A 19947-nucleotide genomic window follows, 5' to 3' on the forward strand; every position below is an offset into this window, starting at 1 on the left:
GTTTAAAATAAATACTTGTATAACTGTTTTAATTTTAGCTTATAAAACTTTTGGCTGTCCGCTTATTGGGGAGAAAAAAGGCCATATTTACCATTTTAAACAAAAAGTATTGTCCGCTAATTGGAGTTTAGAAATTTAAAAATGACGTACGACGAAACACAAAAATGACGCTGCATAACACCACATAACACCACCTGACGACAACAAATGTTCAACTAATAAATAATTTTCCATCGGTAATTTCGACGATGACATTGGTTTATAAACGACAGACTATTCAAACAGTACAATAATTTCGCAAGATAAAACACCAACTGTTATGCAAGACAAAGAATTAGATCCCAAGCCTCTGCCTTAGTACTCCAATCTAAATAAATAATTGAAAAAATAAATAACATTGTATTACACAGTACTGTTAACTTCTGCTGAATTTGTTTTCATCATTTACGACTTAATAAAAATTCAAAACAATAACCCACTTCTTTTTCAATTAACTTCTTCCTGGATAAGCAGCTTTTCGCAGTTTCCTAGCAAACAAAATAAGGCGAATTAGCCGACCAATTATTATTAAAGGTGTTTTTGTATGCAGAATGAAATATTTTACAGACAACGAAAAATATAAAACTTAAAACTTGGGAAGCTGATGTGCAGGTCAACATATCACAAATAAGCACCGCTGTTCGTATAAAATTTTCCCATTTACTCGTACTACCTAGATTTCATTCAAACAATGTATCGGGAATGCAAATATTTTACAGATAAAAAACTTTGCAATAGTCATGTGAGTGACGAGAGACGTTTATCTCATTTGTGGAACCGGGGGCGGGGCTGAGGAGGGGGAGTGATGGGGCTGTAATTCGATTATATTAGATGCTTTTCCTCTATGCAACCTACAATTCATCCACTAAAACAGCAACGACATGAAATGCATACCACCTACCTTGTCATTATTTCTTAAAGCGTTTTGAGCTTTCACCTTCTCGATTTCCAACCCAGTCGTTAAATTGCGTAAATATGCTGAAAACAAAAAACACAGTTGATTCTAACATCGTTTCGGACCAAAATAAAAATTAAAATAAAACTTACAGTCAGAGACGGAATATCAAGCAACTAGCGAAAAAATTTCCTAAAGACATGAGGATTATCACACAGTTTCTACAGGACAAAATTATATACCCGTGACCCCTTGTTTCCCTCCTTGCTTCATTTTATTCTGTATAGTATTCATTTTTTGTTGATTCGTTTGCAACTTTTGCATCAGCGTGGGAGGTGGCTGCTTCCCTTGACTCTTGTACGCACCGATCTAAAGCAGGACACAAATAGATAAAGTTAACAAAAGTTGATTACGATTTGGTGTCATTACATATCTTTCTTGTTGTGACTGCGCAGTAAGAAACAAGAGAAAACTAACATCTGATTGATTTTGCAGTGTTATAGCAACCCAAAATAAAGTATCGTGCAGAAAATAAAGAAAACAAAAATCGTCGTGCATGAAAGGCACCCAGACTTAGCGTGAAATTAGCGTGAAATTAACAAGTGTTCATGAGACGTCACGTAACAAACCTGTCTTTCATACATGTCTTTTTCATGTTTTAAAACTTCTAAACATTCATAGCTAAACAAAACAAGCATAATAAAAATAATAAAAATGGAGTGAGGGAAATAAAAAAAAATTTCGTTTAAAAATATTGACAGTTATCTGTTTCCATTTTATACATATAAAAATATTTACAAGTTGTAAAAATGTGATAATAATAAATATGTTACGAAATGTGGACATATATTATTTTGAATATCTAAAAATCATATTTTGTAAAATATCGGCATTGATCCAGCTCTAAAAGGTGTGACTATAAATTGTTTTTTAAGGAAGTTTGACCATGAACACATGACAACCAAAGAGCTGATGCAAGGGTGATAAAATAACTTAAACACAAATTTACACCAACAAAAAATAATGCGCATTTTGATCAATGATCAAAACTAATTCAAAACGCGCTTTATGTGATTTCAAAGATTTATGTGATTCGGTTATATTAATATTTATGAAAAAAAAAAAAAAAAAATCAAAGCATGATAATGCAATTAATGAGAATTACCAATCTCCAATATATTTAGTTTAAATATGTTTAGTTTATATGTTGTTTTGATTCGAGTTGAAAATTTAAGTATGCTTTTCGATGTACCACGTCAAAATTCTCCACCATAACCACGTGATGTCACGATATCAAGCAAATTTTTGATTTTCTAAAACAAGAAAATGTATTTCAGAGTTTTTACGTGTGATATGGTGGAGATTTAGTGTGGCATGATGGATATGCATGCGACCCCTAAAAGATTTTAAGAATAAACTTTGTGTGTTTAATAATATGCGCGCGAATTTGTTCGACCCTGGGACAGCTGGGAGAATTTCGTGTTACTTTCCATGAAATACTATTTCAGTAGGGTATTTTCTACTCACGTTTCACTTGTACTGGAAGCTTGTGGTTGAGCTTGGTGTGTGGTTTTCTACAACAGATGTATATATGATGTATCTTATCAGGGAAAAAAAAAGAGGGACGAAAATAAAGATTTTCTAAAACTGACAAAGGGTTGTTTCGAATTTTTTTTTACAAAATAAAGAAGAATTTTTAAAAATAGACAAAAGTGACGGCATTTTGAAAAGTGAAAGGTGAACCCAATACCATTTCTAATCCTCGAAGATGTGTGTCGAGAACCAGCCATTTTTCTTTTACGATCTCTGCATCTTTGTCCACTAACGGCTCACGAATTTTTAACATGACTTCAATCTTTCCTCCGACTGACTTGCGACCTTTCTCCATATCCACTAACTGAAAAAATATAAATCGGCGAAACTTAAATTTAACTTGAGATTAGGTATTGGGTACTCTGAACAAAACAGAAAAACAAAAATTTATTTGATCGATTTTTAAACTAATTATTTGATTTTGTTTTCATTAAATCTTCTCAACCTTGACTGCAAACAATAAAAATGATAATTTTAATGTCGACAAAACGTTATTTCGGATCGGAACTTACCAGCGAATCAATTTTTAGAAGTGTTTTTTCACCACTCAGAATTTTAATCTTTCCTTCAAAAATATAAAACTCTAAATCTTGATAAATTAACACAAAGCATAAAGATGCTTTTTAAGTACTTTAACGGAACAAATTTTCGCGAGAATTAATTCTCGAGATTTCGCAAATTTTTGTGATTTTCGCGAAATTTTGTAAATTCTATCATTCGCGTGATTAAATTCTCGTGGAAATAAATTTTTGAAAACCAAAAATTGGAAATAATAAGTCACTGTGTTTTTGTGTGAAAGTCATCAATTATTTACACTATTCGCACGTTCTATATCTTGATAACAAAAAAAATATTCTCTAAATATTTTTTAGGTGGGTAAGATGTGGCCACGCTGGTAAACACGCTTGTACATGCACGAGTTCTACTTTCCATTTGAATTCTGTATTAGCTCTCAGGAATTCGTTTGCGTCTAAACTGTTGTATGAGCGAACCTTTAAATCCTTGTAAAAGCTGCGAATAATTTTTTTTATAACCGAAAACATCCAGAAGATAAATTAATTAGAAAAGAACTGTATTTAACATTGATTCGATTTTATAATATTTGATTTTTTGTCTTGCTTATCCAACATACAAGTATAGAAAATAGAGAATACTTACATCAACAGATTCGTGTATTTCGCATCGGTTGTTAAAGTGTTCGAGTTTAATAGACGCTTGTCCAATCGCTTTATCACTCTTCAAAAAACCTCTAAAGCAAACCATTATTCAACGTTCAGTTACAATGAAATTGAATAAAAAAAAAGCAACCAAAACACACAAAAATAAACCACGTGTTTCTTTACCTCACGTAATAAACTTTCAAGTTCAAAGCTTGTCTTTTACAAAATCTTACAAAATTTCGATTTTTTCGATCTATGGCTAATTTGAAACTCTCGTTATACTCTAAAAAGAAACCGACAAGGTGTTATCACAGCACCCTTTACATGTTTCTATCTTCCTCCACTTCTCGTAGATCAAGTTGTGGCAAATTGCTTTTAAAAAATCTCCACTTGTCCGTCAATAAGAATTCGCACATATGATAGATCGTTTGCAGGATTTAAAAGCATAATATCAATTGATTTGTGGTGTCGTTAAACAAAAGTCTCACTATGGTAGCTGTCATCAGGAAAAAAAAATTGAATGTTTCCTTTCTTTACAAGCGTTATTCACTTGAAGCTAACTGATTGCTGCGTGGAAGACAAAGGGAACTATATCAAGTCTTCTTGTTTGCACTTTACGTTTACAAATCGTAAAATTGCGTAGAGCTAGATCTTGAATAAAAATAAAATGGTATATCAACCTGGATTGATTGTCTCCTTTTTCGTTGTAGTGTATCCACTTTGTGGCTTTTCCTGAAAATAAATAAATTGGTATACAATTTTTATGAAAATTGACCGTGCAAACACGACGGAGAGACAAAAGTGGGTTGTTGTGTCTGCTTACTTGTGGATATGCTAATTCGTAGGTTATATAAATATGCATATCTTTTGGTTGAAATCCTGAAAAAGAAAAATTACATTTTTTATCTAAATATAATGTGTAAAAATTTGATCTTAGCCAGAATATGTTTTAAAATATACCTGACGGTAAAGGAACATTGACGCAACGAATGACTGTCAATTCGAGTTCAGAGTCGCTCAGTTGTGGATTCGACCTTTAGCAAATAAAAAAAAAACTTTTAGAAAATACAAAATAATTAGAGCATACAGAAAACTAAATAGATATTATTACCTAACAACTGGAAAGGACTTGGTTATATAATTACATTTTGGTACTGGACTTTTTTGCTGTTTGTAGTGTAAAAGTGTGTTTAAATCTTTTTTCGAGCTTGCTAGCAGAGAATTAAAACTAGATAAACAAAAACATAACTTTAGTATTTTATTTTAAAAACATACAAAATATAAAATACTTTATTCACATCGAAAGAAAAATAAACGCAGACAACTCACTTTTTCGACGCATCAAGGTTGCCTAGCAACTGATAGTGTTTCGCATTCTTCTCAGAAGCCTGTTCAAATACAGAACAAGCGTGACCGTTAAATAAAACGCATCAAAGACACTTAACATTATGTCTGTTACGCACTTGATACTTTACAACATGCAAACAAACAAATAAGATATTTAAAAATATCAGCAAAACAGTTCAACATTTAAACAAATCCATCTTTGCTGAACTCACCTCAATTTGTTGTCTTAAAGCTGTTTCGATTTGTTTATATTGATCCGAGACTGAGCCACTAAATTCTGCAGATTCTTTTAATGATGTTCCGCCACTTGATGAGTCCTTTATTGAGGCTGATACCTTTTTCAGTGTTGGTACCTAAATATAACAATGTTGGTTTGTAGTTTCAGATTTAAACACAATTAAAAATCATTACGTCACGAACTTACAGTTGTTACTTCAACACGCATACCATTTTGTGCACCTAAAATCATATCGTCAAGTCCCTAAAAAAAAAAAGAAAATATTAAAAAAACCAACAATAATTAATAGGACATCAAAGTATTTTATATTTTGCAAATCAGGTAGCTATCAGAAATTTTCTGGATCTTCCTTGATCGAGAAATAGTTTTCTTTTTTTCTTTTATTTCCCCAAACAATTTACACCTCCCATGCATTTCACATGTTAATTATTACCGTCCAAAATTGGAAGTGTCTTCAGCTTTTTGTTACTCGCAACATTTTTCCGTTACTTCTGCCATTACTTTTTCTAATCAATAACAAGATACAAAATTAAATCGATTTGATTTTGTATCTTGTGGCTGGTAACAAAAAAAATACTGGTATCAAATAAATTCTTTGTGAAAAAGTTCTGCAAAAATTCTGAGTTAAATTTTTTTATCCAGCCAATCAGAATGCAGTAACTTTGCCATGTGATAGTTTCTTTTTATTACTTTTTTCATCTCATTATCGAAAAACGTTGTTTAGAAGCTCCAAAAAGTTTATTTTTTCTTCTGAATAGCAAAAATTCACAGAGATAGTTCCTTTCTGGCATTATCAGGTGTTTGTCCTTTTTTGTCAACAATAATATCTCTATGGCCGATTCCATTTATCTTGCTAATTTTAAGAGTATTTAATTCTGATTTCTTCTCTCTATCACTTGACATGAGTTTACACAAAGAACAGAGTAAACCAAACTATCCCACCTTAGCTTGTCGTAGATATTCACGGGCAGCATCCATATCACCACCTTTTTTTGCTTGTATCGCCGCCATTTTAAACTCCTTTTGTCGACTCACTAGAAACTCGTACTCTTTTTCATTTCTCGACGCCGGCTTGGGTGGTGACTTGGTGGTGGAGGGAGTAGCTGAGGGTGGAGCAGGTGATGGAGAATGTGTAGGAGGGATAACGGTAGGAGCTGGAACACCACCAGACTGGTGAGTAAAAGAAAACTATTTATTACATGTGGACATAAAACACTAAAGAATCAGAAAAATTAAAAATCTCTAAAAAGAATTGAAAAATCAAGATATTTAGTTGGAAGAAAAAAATGTCCTTTTTTTAAAACAAAATAATTCGGTAATATTTTCTAGGTTAAAAACGTTGTTTAAAAGTGACGCAAGATTACCACGAACCTGTTGAAGTGGATCTGCTACTTCTGATGCAATGCCGGGAATTGGTCCAAAACCTGTGATGAAAATCATTATGAAGTTCCATCTTCGTTCCCATCTTTTTCAAAGATAGCAACAAAAAATTCAAAATAAACGTGAACGTCTTCAGAGCTTTTTGAAATAAGGTTTATCTCAAAGATAAGGCTTATCTCAAAGAGCTCTGAGGACTAGCTACATTTTTGTGCGCGTGTTTTAAGACAAGTTGTACCAACCCTCGCTTTCACTCAATTTAAATTTCGCTCACGCAGTTTGTTCGAAGTAAAGGAAGGAAGCGAATTAAACGGCGAATTTGACGACGAATTGTATCTAAGTATGCGCAGCTTTGTTTGTTATGTTTTGCATCGAAATATTCGCTTCGCTGAAAAGTAGAAACAGTTCCTACTAATCAGAACGCAGTTAACCAATGTAAACAATGAATTTGGCGTCTAATTTATTTTGTCATGAAAATTAAAAAGCCAATTCGTCATCGAATTCGCTTTTCAATTCGCTTCGTGAAAATCCCCGTTAAGAGTGTGAAGTAAACTTGTAAATCTTATCTTTAGTGTATTTTCACCATTTCATCTATATGCTTAGCGTTTTTCTTTTTGTTTTGCCTATTCCTTTTCATTTTATTGGATTTTAGAACATCGACGATTTTATATTTAATTGTATATAATGTAGAGTATTTGATTTTAATTTTAGCAGGACACATTTGAAAAGCAGAAATTTATTCTGAAATGTATATCCTGGGTAAATATTGATGATAAATAAATAAAATAAATAAATTGCCTACAATACGTCTACCTTCATTAAAAAACTGAAAATAGAAGTGGTCGATCCCTCTCGGGCACAGAATCGGGCAGTACTTTTAGGTAGTACCAAACCCTGCCACCTTTACCCGAGGGTGACATAGGTCATGCCGAGACATGAAATTCTTTGATAACCGATCCTGGAACGGACCACGGCAAACTCAGCATAGTCGTTTGTATTTACGCATAATACTTTTTAGAGAATATTTACTTGTGGTGAATTCTCGATTTGTTAATGTTTTAAAAACCACGGGGAAATTCCCAATGAACTTTTTATTTTAATTACCGCATTTGATGTCGGTGGTGCTTGTGCATAGTCTACTACATGCTCAAGTGAATTTGTAATATTTTTAAATTTTTTTAAGGTACTATCATTTTGCTTGTTTTAGTCTTTAACGACAAAAAGAAACACTTCACTGTAAAGAATTTCAGTGACAAAAATTTTAGCTAAAAGAATAAATTCCCATATTTACTCAGAAGCAAATTTTATTACGATATTTTATTCTCGGAGACAAGTTTAATTGAGAGTTTTAAAAAAATGATTTTAACAATGAAAAAATTCCAGTATCTTATATTTCATAGGCAAAAAATGGCGCTGACAACAATTATAATCCCCCATATTTTTGAGAATATTTAAGTGGAAAAAATGAATTTATGAAAAGAACAGCACTGTTTTAAAATCCTAATTAACTTCAATTCAATAAAGAATTTACAATATAAATTCAGAAAACTAACAAACCTGGTGGACAAGGCAGCTCATTAAAATCTACTGGTTTCTTGGCTTTGTAACTGCGAATTGCATCCTGATATTGCTATAAAATACAAAATTAAACATAGTAATATCTCAGTATCAAAGCAGTGAATATTGACGACGAGAGAACATAGATAAAAAATTTCGTGCAAAAAACTGTCACGAGCTATATCTTTCTTTATTTAACTGTTGCGGTTAAGGAAAAGTGTAGGAAAAATAATAATTTTTTTTTTTTTCGCATTTTCAGTTTTTAGATTTTTATAAAATGATCATATACAGTTAACAAGTCAATCGTAGCTTTAAGATAATTCTTCCCAATGATTTCATCGTAGTTTAGAATTTCGAGAGCAAAAAAAGTAGGAAAAAAATCACGAGTGGAGAATTATCAAAATTTTGAAGAAGAACTTTAACGATTTTATTTGGAATTTGAAAAAACAAACTTTCACAAAAAAAGTATTTTTACCCGCGAAACTTACTTTCGTGATGCGTCCCATTCGCCTAGCCTTTCCACCATTTCCTTCTTCTTTTGCTTTGAGTGCACTTTCTTCATACTTCTGTAGTCGTTGCTCTAATGCTTCCAAAATGGTAGTTGCCGCAGGTGGAGGACCTGATAAGGGCGCACTGCTAGCTGCAGGAGGGTCTGCTATTTTGGAGGCCTCAGGTTTTGCAGTTGGAGCATGCGAGGAAGCAGGTTGTTTATCTTGAACTAAAAATAATAAAATACTGTGTACAAACTGCGGCTGGAAATGTTAAAAAATACAACAAATAACCTACGATCTGGTGGTTCAGGCATATTTGATAAATCTATTTCCTTTCCAGCTTTTAGCGCTTCTATAACTGTATCAAATTGCTGAAATGATAAAAACAATAAGATTTATTCGTGTCATGCATTCAGAAACATTCCAACACGATAGCATAGATGCGCACTTACTTTTGAGGTTGACAAATATTTTCTTGCAGCCTCTACATTTCCATGTTGCTTCATTTTTAATGCTGCTATTTTAAATTGTTTTTGGCGTTCAAGCAACGTATTTAATTGGGCGTTAGTCCCAGTTTCAGAAGGAACTTCCGTTTCTGGTGCAGCTTGCTGAGGCTTTGGTGACATTGTCGGTCTTGGGGGTCTTTCTGGTGAAGCTGTTATTGGTTGAACTGGAGCTGTTATTGGTTGAACTGGAGCTATATGTTTTGCAGGACTAACTGAAGGTGGTGGTGGTAGGAATTGTGTTTTAGGATCTATTGGTTTGCTAACTTTGACAGCAACTGGTGGAGGAATGTCATCTTCACTAACTTTACCGCCCTTTTGCACTTTTTTTAACAAACCATCAATTTCCTCAAAAAAATAAAAGTTTAACCAAACCAGATTAAACCCATGTGCTTTTATCTAAATTCTGTTTAAGGAAACAGTACTATCCATTTTTACCTTTAATCCTCTGTCCAATCGCCTTACTTTTGAAGACGCGCCTTCTGCTTTCGCAGTTGCAAGGGCTTGCACATACATGTCTTTTCTTTCATTTAAAACATTTGCCAATGATGGCGTCACATTTTGGTTCGTTGACTAAAAATGATAACTTTTGCTAAATAAACATTCATTTTACACATACCTAAGACCTCATTGAAATTGCTATCAAGTATAAGCATGTACCTTGAAACTATGGTTGGAATTTACACCTGTCCCTCAAATTTTCATTATAAGACTTGTATAATGAGTAACAAGAATAAGTGATCTATTTAAACTAAATACCCCATTACAATAGAAATGTCAAAACAAATAATCATGGTAAAAAAAACTTAAAATGGAAATTAGTTATAGTGTGTACATATATATTTATTTTTGACATACTGGTTCGGTTTCCATAGCAGCGTCATTTTCGTCATTATCGGAAGCCAAATCTTCAAGTTCAGCCTAAATATGAAATGGAAAGAAAAATGAAACACCATTTCACCAGATAAAGAGCAAGTTCAGTTAGAACAATCTTAAAATCCTACTAGTAAGTCACTTTCATCAACATCATCATCATCTTCATCATGATCGATATCTTTCATCCCTTCAGCAGCCATTCGATCTATTTCATCCATACTTACAAGGGCTAAAAAATACATACAAGCAATTTGATAAAAAACAGACACAGAAACAGCTCAGGCGACTGTCATTCCATAACCTGCATGTGCGATCAATCTTTTAAATTCACCTTGAAATACAGCTTTGATATATTTTAATTCATTTTAAATTAATACGATAATGAAAATTATTTAATCATTAATGTTAATGCTTTTTTTTCTTGAAAGTTTTTTTGAGGATAGTAGTAACTAATTATGATGACAAAGAATTGTTTGGCAATATAATGGAGTTAGTTTCACACTATGTCTATAATGGATATGAAAGTATCTATCATAAATTACTGGTTAAGCACAAGGGTAACTAGTTAAAATTTTTACATTGTAATTTAAACACAAAAATACTATTGTAAAAGTTCTAAAATATAGATAAATTATACAAAATTTCAGGGGTTTGTCAAAATTTCAGGGGTTTGAAAAAATTTATCTGGTTTGAACGGTTGAACGGTTATTCAGAACTTACATCACCATAACGTGGGTGTTTATTTAAACTGGTGTTTATTTGCTCACTGGGAGATTAATCGGTAATTTACAGTATAACATACTTGAGCAGGCAAATAGAGGAGAGAGTGCATCAATAATAGGAAACTGAACCTCGTTTTGGATGTGCTTTTTTTTTTGCAGGAGCTGATCTTCCCTGTAATGCTGCTAATTCTGCCAGTAAAGAATCTTCGTCATCATCATCATCAGCACCACCTTGCATGGGTACTCCCAACCCTAACTGATAAATTGACCGATTTTAATAAATTAGGACTTTACTTTTACACATACATCCTTTAAAATATTTCTTTACATTATACAGCATATATGGTAGGAATTTTAAGTAATTTACCATATTCGCAAGATCATTGTTTCCAGCCCTGTTCGCTGGGCGAGGTTCAGCAGCTTTCTTTCCAAACATTTTATTATCTTTTTAATAAAATGAGAATAACAAATGAAAAACAAAGATAAAAAATATAGCATTTAATAGAACAAACAGTCTGTATTTATTTTTTAGATATGTTTTTATCTCAGGTTTAAAACATGGCAAAAAAAAAAAGATATTACTCTAAACAACCTTTTTATTTTTTTTGCATTGACAAAAACTTCCTATGTAAAAATTTATGTCTATTATTATTTACATAACAAGACAGGTTTTTTGGTTTGTATTTATTATCACTTTAAGGCTAATAACTGGAGAAAAGGGCAAATAACACTGACATCATCTTCTGCATGGGTAACTAGGGACCACCTGGGATCAAAATGTGTCAACCAACCTGTTTCAAAACAACGGGTTGATGATCTCATCAAAATACCTTAAACCCCAACATCCCTTAGAAGGTTCAAAGCAGACGATCCTATAAATTTTCTTGATCAGCATTTCAAGCTCAAAAAAATTAAGGCAAAGGGTAAACAAATTAAAAAAAAATTGTGCATGGGAAGGTCATTGCTAACGTTATCAAAATTCATATGACGGATCTTTTACATTGTTTTTTACTGCCTATAATTAAATTTTCAACGGGCTTATTGACAGTATTATCAATCAAGTCATGGTGTATGTAAAATCGGATTAAACCCAAACGAAAAAAAAGAAACAAGCCCAAGATGGAAGAAAATAAAACATAATTTTTTTTTGATTTTTTTTTATATATTGTCTTTAAAGTCTAGTGTAAACTTAAGAAAATAGTTGCAAAGTTGTAATAACCATAAGAGAGTTCTAAATCACAATATTTACTTCTAGATAAAATAATATTTTCTCTGATCATATTATAATTAAATTAGTGTCAACCGTCTTTTAAATTCATCTCTGGAATAAGTACACATACATGTTTTTTGCACATATTATAAGAAGCATACCATATAATTATATGATTTAATTGATGCTCCCTTTACACAAAAGAAAAATTAAAACTTTTTTGCATGAATTATTTTACTTTTTATATATTGATAAGTTACCATTGGGCAATAAACCATTTATATGCTTAAATTCTCTTTTTATCTTATCATCCGTCCATCAAGAATTTTTGTTGTCTGAGTACTGTTGTTGTTATTTATACTTAAAGAGCATGTCTTTTTTGTCTATAATTACTAAATGCCCAGCTTTTAGGCAGCCATCTCAGTTAAGTTCCTAGTCATACAAGAAATTTGAAAATTCAATAATATCCCAGGGTGCTAATTTGAAATATGCAGGAAAGTCTGGCATTTTCTTATAAAATCAAATATCTCAAAAAAGCATAATTTCCATCTAAAAGAATCATGAAGTCAGAAAAATGAATTTCACAATAAATGCAAAAAATAAATGTTAGTTTTGTGGAACATATTGAAAATTTTAAAAGCACTCAAAAAAAAAATGCTCAAAAACGTTTAAAAAATGTGCACAAAATATTACACCAAAAAATTGGAAATATGTATACTTTTTTAAACTTCTCTGAGATAATAATTCATACCTTTTAATTTTAAGAACAGTGAAAGAGTGATTGATTTATAAAAACTTAAAATGTCAGTACAGTGAGAAAAATCTCTTTGTTTACGTTTCAAAATCCTGCTTTGTATAGTGCTTGAATTAACAGTAATTTTTTTAATTTATAAAAATCCTGTTATATAAAAATTATCTTTACAAGTGTCAATTAAACTTTCTGGAAAATTTACAATATATATATAAAGCATTGTATTAGGTAATATTCATAACCTACTACTACATGGATCAAAAAATTATATACATTATAGAAATTATGCACACTTTCCTAATCATTTTATTGATTTGATTCAATCAGAAATTTAACATATCTAACATATCTGACTGTTTTATGAAACAAGTATTTTAAAACCATCTTTCGATATGATTTCAAAAGAAACATAAACTAATACTTATTATCTATATGTAAATACATTACAGATTTAAATTTTTAAAAATAATTTTAAAAAAAATTATGTGAAATTTTTGTAAAAAGACACTTCTATTCTAGTTTAGAAACAGCATTGCAAGAGCAAACATTTGGCCTTATATAAAACAATAGCAATTTCAAACAGATTTAACACTTTCTGACGGACTAGTAGCACCATAGTTAACACTGGTCATATCAGACCTTTGTGAAATATGCGAATCCTTTGTGATCGAATATCTTTGCGATATTACTGAACTTCTGGTTGTTGATGTGTTGTTAAACTTTACATATGTTGAGTGACAAAACATTTTCTTCAGCTCTTTTCTAAAAAATCCACCTGACAAGCAATATAGAACAAAGTTAATTGCAGAATTTATAACGACGCCTAGTCGCGCTGGGCCATATGCACTGTCCACGTTAAACCATGTGTCCTTATCATTTCGTCCATAATGTAACATCCAAAAGCATTGTGTGAGACATTGCCAAACAAGAAAAACAAGGAAACTTATTGTAATAACCAGTAAGATGATTGTTGTTTGCATTTCTTTCTTCCCTTCACCTTTCCGAACTTGTCCAATATTTTTCTTTCTCAGCAGCTTGTAGATAATGGCTGAATTCAAAGCAAATATTGTAACCCATGGAACCAACACAAGCACCATGCAGTGGGCCCAAAAATCATAACGTTCTGCAACTTCTGAACTACCATATTTTGTTTTCTCTATCTTTGTGCCATTAAATGATGGGCGAAAATTAAAAAAATGGGGGAAATTAATAGCAAATGAAAAAAACAATGTCAAAACAATTAATCCAGATGTAGTTTTAAGAGAATTAAGTTGGAGAGCTCGGTATGGAAAAATGACTGCAATGAAGCGGTTGTAGGTGACACAAATGACCATCCATATACTTGCCACAATGAAAAAGAAAAATAATGGGAATCCAACATAACAATGAAAAGTAACAAAATGTGCTGCATGCATTACATGTGGCCATAATTGTGGAATGCTCTCTGTAAGTAAAAAGAAAACAAGCAAGCCACTATCAATACAAGCAAGTGCCATCATCAAAACACCAGCGCTTTGACTTGAATCAGAGCGTTTTTTGTTAATTCTTTTCCATGCAATAAAGGAAATGACGTTCCCAATCAAACCAAGCAGACAAACTGGAACACCAACATACCCACTACAAATTTTCCTAAGAAATGGGTTTCCTTTAGGTTCTGCCATTGTAAAATTTATTTTTGCACCTAAGAGGATTCACTATAAATTTCAAAATCATGTATACCATGTAAAACATAATAACATTATAGCTAATTTATATTTAAACATCTAAGTTTTATCAGGCCCTTCAGTGATAACATAAAATTTTTTTTCCCTGAAATGAAACCAACTAACAGAACTAAAGCCCTATGTAGTTAGCTGGACTTTTTAATTTTAAACAGCTACATTATGCGAATTTTACTTACATCACCCTAGAATATAACAATTGGGGCCACTAGGCCTTAATTGGCAATTACCCTGATAAACTTTTAGTTTTTTGAAATTATGAGGTCCTATATAGCTGAAAACAGCTCTCCGGGCATAAATTCCTATACCTTTAGATATATTTACCTTTAGACAACTTTATGGTTGTTTCCACTGTGGGCCACTGATATAAATATATATGGTGGGTACCTAGATAGCTAAACTATAGCTATTTTTTATTACTATTTCAGACATACGCTAGTCATTTATATGCAGCCACACCACATAGTAAATAACTTTTATTTTAATGGCTAATGCAAAAATCGATTTCAGTGTGGAATTTGAAGTAAAAGATATATTCACTGTATAATTAGCTATACAGAGCTATTATATTGATTTGTACCATATAATTATCACGTATCAGCTAACTGTTGAAGGAGTTTGGTAGTTCATAAAGCACTCAACCCATGTTCATAGGTTTGGTTATGGGTGTGGGTTAAATGCCCATATGACTCTGGGGTTGGACAGAATTTTTTAAGACTTTTGTAGCTCAAATAGGAGCTTTAAACACTCTAGAACTGCTTTTTGCTCCCTCATGGAAACAATTAATCAGATATATACCTCCTCAGAATAAGTAGAGCTATGCTGCCTGCAGCCAGGCTAATATCAGTTTCTGACTGTTATCTCTTATTTATCTGCAGCTACAATTCTCTATGTTAAACTGAATATAAACATGAATTTGTATATTTTTAACAATTTCATAATATTTTATTCATTACTATCAGTTTTGCCATTTGCATATCATGCAAAGACAAGAAGACAAGATTTCCACCATTTAACTAGAAATGACGTAATTTATTTTCGTTGTTAATAATCAGGATGCCTCTGTGCGTAAATAAGGAATCTGGATCCTTTTATCCATTTGTAATGACGGCAAAAATTAAAATGGCAACCAAAGATGTAGTTGCAAAGGGAAAGGTACCCGTGGAAATAGACATTGAGAATAAGAAACTTTCAAGATTAGAAGTGGAGTTTCAAGAAGTATTGCAAATATTAGAAAATACTTGTGACAGTCATGATGAATTCGATAACACCATTAGCTTGGCAAGAACAAAGATTTCTAACCTAAAAACCACGTTTTCTGTAAGTTATTATTTTTGAATCGTGTTGATTAAACATTTTCTGCCCGTTGAATAATATGTAGCTAGGTACATGGCTAAATAGTAATAAATTAATTGACCTATTAATACCCTTGCATTGGTAATTGCACAAGAATCACTTGTCAGAATTTAAAAAGCTTTAGCAAATTTGCTTCTAATTATTTTTTGGAGAGGGGAAGAAAAGTTCATTTATTCAGTTAAGCCGCCACTAATCGCAAAATCCTGCAATTCCAGTATTACTCAAAATGATGCCCTATAAGTAGTACACTGTGAAAAATCTATGCAGTGTCTGAAGTAAAATTCTGTTACTTTTCCATTTGCTAGCGAGCTAGTGTAGCTAGCTATAACTGTCCTTTACGGGATTAACTAAACAAATGCGTGGTTCTAGCAATGATTTAGTAGCTAACTCTGATTGCCACATAACTTTATTGTTCCCTTAAAACAACTTAGCGAAACTGCTGGTAAACAGGCCAGGCGTTTGCGCAGGGTCAAGCAAATAAGGATTTATCGTCCTAGTGCTATGATTTACGTCTCAATTTCAATGTGATATCTACTGGAATTATTTCTAAACTCTATGTTATGATTAAAATGGTTGCAATACTTGGTGGACTGTCTCATAGCTAGTCACTGCTTCAAACATTGCCATGTACCTTTTACTATTGCTCAAAAACAGATCAATATTAAGAAAACTTAGTAAAGCAAATCAACAAAGAGGATCCATGGAGGAGGGCACAAAATATTCTCCAACTTGTCTAGTTCTTTCAATAATTTGTTTGTTTTGTATTTAATGAATGATTGCAAAGATAACAATAGATTAAAATATCATACCCCACCGCACTAAAAGTTTCGTGCCCCAGTCGATGTTTAAGGTTGTTTGCTGTAAAGCTGGTGACATTGGTAATATGGTGGATCCTAGACTTAAGGCCCAGGATATTATGTCAAAGCCATCCAGTGTTGCCACTGAACAGAGTAAGTTAGCAAGAAGAGTAAAATCACATAATTTAGAGGTTCATGCAATACAGACATGATTACTTTTCTTTCTATTGAATCCGTAACTTGTGGTTATAACTCTTTCACTTTGTGCACAAGACCAGGGTTTGATTCCCCTTGGTGCTGATTCAGGCCGGTGAATGTTACCATAGCCTTAAATGACCTAAGCTTATGAGGAAATTGAGGAGATGGCACACTTTGGGTTGTTGGTTGTTGCTGGGATTGGTCTGGTAGAGTGTGGGCCTTAATTGAGTCTGTGAAGCTTGAAATACTCTAGGACTCCCCACCTAAACCATGGTCCCTCCTGGAAATAATATACAGGGTATATTTCTTGATATTTGGGAGCCTAGCCATGTAAAAGAAGCACATCTATCTATTAAATGTTCTTTGTTTTGTAAGTCTTTTTTGTTTGGACCAACATTTTTGGTTATTTATAGCAGGATGCAAAATTAAATCAAAGAAAGAAAATGGTATTGGAAACAGAAAGTCGGGTACTGGCATTCAGGAAAAATCCAAATGTGCAATTACTCCCAGTAAAAAAGAAAATTAACATTATAGTGTGGTCTGGCACAACCCTATATAGCCATATTACCTTTTTAGTTAGACTACTGGCAAACCCAATGAAGTTAAGAGATTGAGTTTGATAAAATTAAAAATCGTCATTTTGGATTTGAGAAGTGTTTTGTAACTTAAAGTTTTCACTTTTGTTTTTATAGAAGTTTGAGGACAGTACTGGCGAGTTTGAAGATGAAGATTGCTATTTCGAAAGTATAGAGCCTTTAATCAAAACTCATAGAACCATTATAAAATCTTTACAAATTTCGTTTCAAAAGTCTTGTATAAATGGCCAAAAACGAGTGACAAGCATTGAAAAAGACAGATTGCTTAGCGATGTAAATAGAGGAGAAGAAACCAACCTACGCAAAAGAAAGCTAGATAAAACCGAAATGGCAAATAAATCTGCTGAAATAACAAGAAATTTGATAAATATTGCACAAATGATGGACACTCAACTCAAACAGGGTGAAGAAAGTAATTTGGTACTTGAAGGTTCTTCACAAAAGATTAAAGAGACACAGGAAGAATTCAAGGGCTTGACTGGCTTTATAAACGTTTCACGTAAACTCCTTAATAAATACAGCAGAAGAGAATTAACAGATACCTTGCTGCTGTTTTTTGGCCTAATTTTATTCTTTGCTACAGTGTTGTATATTATATCTAAGAGGATTTGAGAATATTTTGCAATAATTTATAATAATCCTTAATGCAGGAAATTAGCACGATTAGGGACGCACGTATGTAACACGAAGAAAATTATTAGGAGTTAAAAAAAAACAACAAGCAAAATGTGCATAAAATGAATGTGCATTACTAAAGGTTTAAAAAGTGCATTAAGTAAACACGAAGTTGTGATTACGAAAGAAAAAATTATATTTTTGGCGAAATAATAAACTTATTTTATTTTATCGCATAGGTCATTAGGGGAAATAAGATTTGTTAAAGATACCGTTTCAGAAATATGCAGACGCATGAAAGCCATTTTTGATAACCTCCCATCTATTCTTTTAGAAAGGTTGTTCTTCAAAATCGCAGATACAGATTAATTGTTTTAAGACAATTGAGAAACATCAGTATGTCTAGTAACGTTAACAAGTTTGTCTCTCTAAGGACAACCTCAACCAGAGGGCTATTTTCCTCTTCTCCCCGTCCTGATATAAAAAAAGAGATGGAGAGCCCTGGTATCGAGGTTGGTAACTGAATCTTTCTCTTTGAACCACTAAGCTTCTAAGTTTTCTGAGTAATTGTATCAATGTATTTGCTCAGCTTAAGGATATGCAACTCAAGCCTACTTCCGACCTTTCACTAATTATGTGAATTGTTTTGATGATAAACTACCGTTTTTTCCTTCTGACGATCACTAGTTACATAACCCGCTAGAGGTACGCTATGCTCATGTTCGCCTGTCGCACAAGCCGGCAGATGGCTGCGGTCGGCAGATGGCTCCAAATGAGTAAACAACATCACATTTAAAGTGTACCTGATTGGAGACTTAATTTTTATATTTGTTTAACAAATGAACTGTGTTTAAAGTACAGCGCGTCTCAATAGATAAAATATGTTCGAATTTTTTTTTAACCTTAGGATAATAATGTCTAGGATAATGCTTAGGATAATGATGCCTTATGACTCAAGAATTTCCAAATCTCTTTCTCAGTTCCGTGAAGAGTCGCCATTAAAATACACAACGCTGTACGGCTGCTCAACTGATATTAATCGTGACTTTTTTCAATCCAGGTGGTAATCTCCTACACAGAGAATCTTTTCTGTTCGTTTTGCGAGTTTGTTTTTTACAAATAAATAGAAAAAGCATAAAATTATTTTCCCAATAAATGATATCTAACACTTTTTGTTCTGATAATACAGTAGTCAACCTCGTTCCCATGTTGTACAGAAGTCTCTCTAATTAACAGACACTCCATAAGTTGGACATCTCTGATTAACAAACATATTTCATTACGACGACCGAATTCTAGTCAAAGTCTGAAACTTTCCAAAAAGCAGACGAGCAGATGGAATTAGCGGACACTCCAACTAACGAACCCATTTTGTACACGAAATGCGTATATTTGAACGTTGTTCCTTGTAATTAGCGGACACTTGGAGAGATTAAAACTGTTTTCAGTATAAAAATAGCAAACGAAAAAACTTTGTTTACTAGGATTTTTATTGTCATGGTATTTTAAAAATTTAGAAATAGTGCAACTTCACCTCTTTTTAAGTTTTTTTTGCAGGTTTTTTACCAACAATTTAATGGCTTTTGTTGTTGAGCCATTAAAACGATACTGAATCAGGATTTCAAGTCCATATCATCCATGGCTCACTCTGTTATTGGTCAGCTATTTTTGTCTGAAACGTTTTCACAACTTTAAAAAACCTCGATTATTTTCTAATTCGCTTTGCTCAACCGAAAATAACCTTATTTATTTTCTAAAACCGGTAACGCTGTATTTAGTAGTATAGTCGTTTTAGTTAAGTTCTGATGGTTAATCGACTTGTGAGAAGGGTGGGAGTTGTTGCACGTGTTATAACGTTAAGACTGGAACTAGTGTGCCGTGTAACGACACACTAATATTTCGTAA

The 19947-nt window shown here is 32.6% G+C and overlaps 3 protein-coding genes across 7 annotated transcripts; 1 reads left to right on the top strand and 2 right to left on the bottom strand.

Annotated features, from left to right (window-relative positions):
* Nucleotides 1-134: 134 nt before the first annotated feature.
* On the bottom strand, nucleotides 135-15302 carry LOC130654583 (coiled-coil and C2 domain-containing protein 1-like). Of its 5 annotated transcripts, none has more exons than XM_057457193.1 (27): nucleotides 11166-11326; nucleotides 10928-11054; nucleotides 10205-10305; nucleotides 10059-10121; nucleotides 9639-9773; nucleotides 9150-9548; nucleotides 8993-9068; nucleotides 8695-8924; nucleotides 8207-8279; nucleotides 6644-6696; nucleotides 6215-6442; nucleotides 5459-5515; nucleotides 5247-5387; nucleotides 5017-5075; nucleotides 4799-4915; nucleotides 4648-4721; nucleotides 4511-4566; nucleotides 4368-4419; nucleotides 3871-3970; nucleotides 3686-3776; nucleotides 2685-2831; nucleotides 2462-2508; nucleotides 1564-1615; nucleotides 1177-1303; nucleotides 941-1017; nucleotides 480-527; nucleotides 135-367 (listed from the first exon to the last, which is right to left on the bottom strand). In XM_057457193.1, exons 1-27 carry the CDS (start codon nucleotides 11232-11234, stop codon nucleotides 335-337), a joined length of 2832 nt encoding a protein of 943 aa, XP_057313176.1. In that variant the 5' UTR covers nucleotides 11235-11326; the 3' UTR covers nucleotides 135-334. The 5 variants fall into 5 exon arrangements, 4 of the variants coding, with proteins under 4 accessions (XP_057313176.1, XP_057313175.1, XP_057313177.1 ...); XM_057457192.1 differs by having other exon boundaries at nucleotides 6215-6445; XM_057457194.1 differs by lacking the exons at nucleotides 10928-11054; nucleotides 11166-11326 and adding an exon at nucleotides 15279-15302 and having other exon boundaries at nucleotides 6215-6445.
* On the bottom strand, nucleotides 12097-14745 carry LOC130654587 (probable G-protein coupled receptor 139). Its single transcript, XM_057457198.1, has one exon. It carries the CDS (start codon nucleotides 14418-14420, stop codon nucleotides 13335-13337), a length of 1086 nt encoding a protein of 361 aa, XP_057313181.1. The 5' UTR covers nucleotides 14421-14745; the 3' UTR covers nucleotides 12097-13334.
* Nucleotides 15303-15483: 181 nt separating the features above from the next.
* LOC130654588 (vesicle transport protein SEC20-like) lies at nucleotides 15484-18333 on the top strand. Its single transcript, XM_057457199.1, has 2 exons — nucleotides 15484-15800; nucleotides 17524-18333. The coding sequence occupies exons 1-2, from the start codon at nucleotides 15537-15539 to the stop codon at nucleotides 18037-18039; spliced, it is 780 nt and encodes a 259-aa protein (XP_057313182.1). The 5' UTR covers nucleotides 15484-15536; the 3' UTR covers nucleotides 18040-18333.
* Nucleotides 18334-19947: the final 1614 nt, after the last annotated feature.

This window comes from Hydractinia symbiolongicarpus, chromosome 8 (genome assembly GCF_029227915.1).
Source record: "Hydractinia symbiolongicarpus strain clone_291-10 chromosome 8, HSymV2.1, whole genome shotgun sequence".
Classification (NCBI taxonomy): domain Eukaryota; kingdom Metazoa; phylum Cnidaria; class Hydrozoa; order Anthoathecata; family Hydractiniidae; genus Hydractinia; species Hydractinia symbiolongicarpus.

What these genes read in the sequence shown, in the direction of transcription:
- LOC130654583 (XM_057457192.1), bottom strand. Translation starts at nt 11,234, where the DNA reads ATGTTTGGAAAGAAAGCTGCTGAACCTCGCCCAGCGAACAGGGCTGGA. An exon ending in GATTGGACAGAGGATTAAAG is followed by an intron (nt 9,549 to 9,638) that starts GTAAAAATGGAT and finishes TATTTTTTTGAG; the next exon opens with GAAATTGATGGTTTGTTAAA. An exon ending in CTTTAAGACAACAAATTGAG is followed by an intron (nt 5,076 to 5,246) that starts GTGAGTTCAGCA and finishes GTATTTGAACAG; the next exon opens with GCTTCTGAGAAGAATGCGAA.
- LOC130654587 (XM_057457198.1), bottom strand. Translation starts at nt 14,420, where the DNA reads ATGGCAGAACCTAAAGGAAACCCATTTCTTAGGAAAATTTGTAGTGGG.
- LOC130654588 (XM_057457199.1), top strand. Translation starts at nt 15,537, where the DNA reads ATGCCTCTGTGCGTAAATAAGGAATCTGGATCCTTTTATCCATTTGTA. An exon ending in ACCTAAAAACCACGTTTTCT is followed by an intron (nt 15,801 to 17,523) that starts GTAAGTTATTAT and finishes TTGTTTTTATAG; the next exon opens with AAGTTTGAGGACAGTACTGG.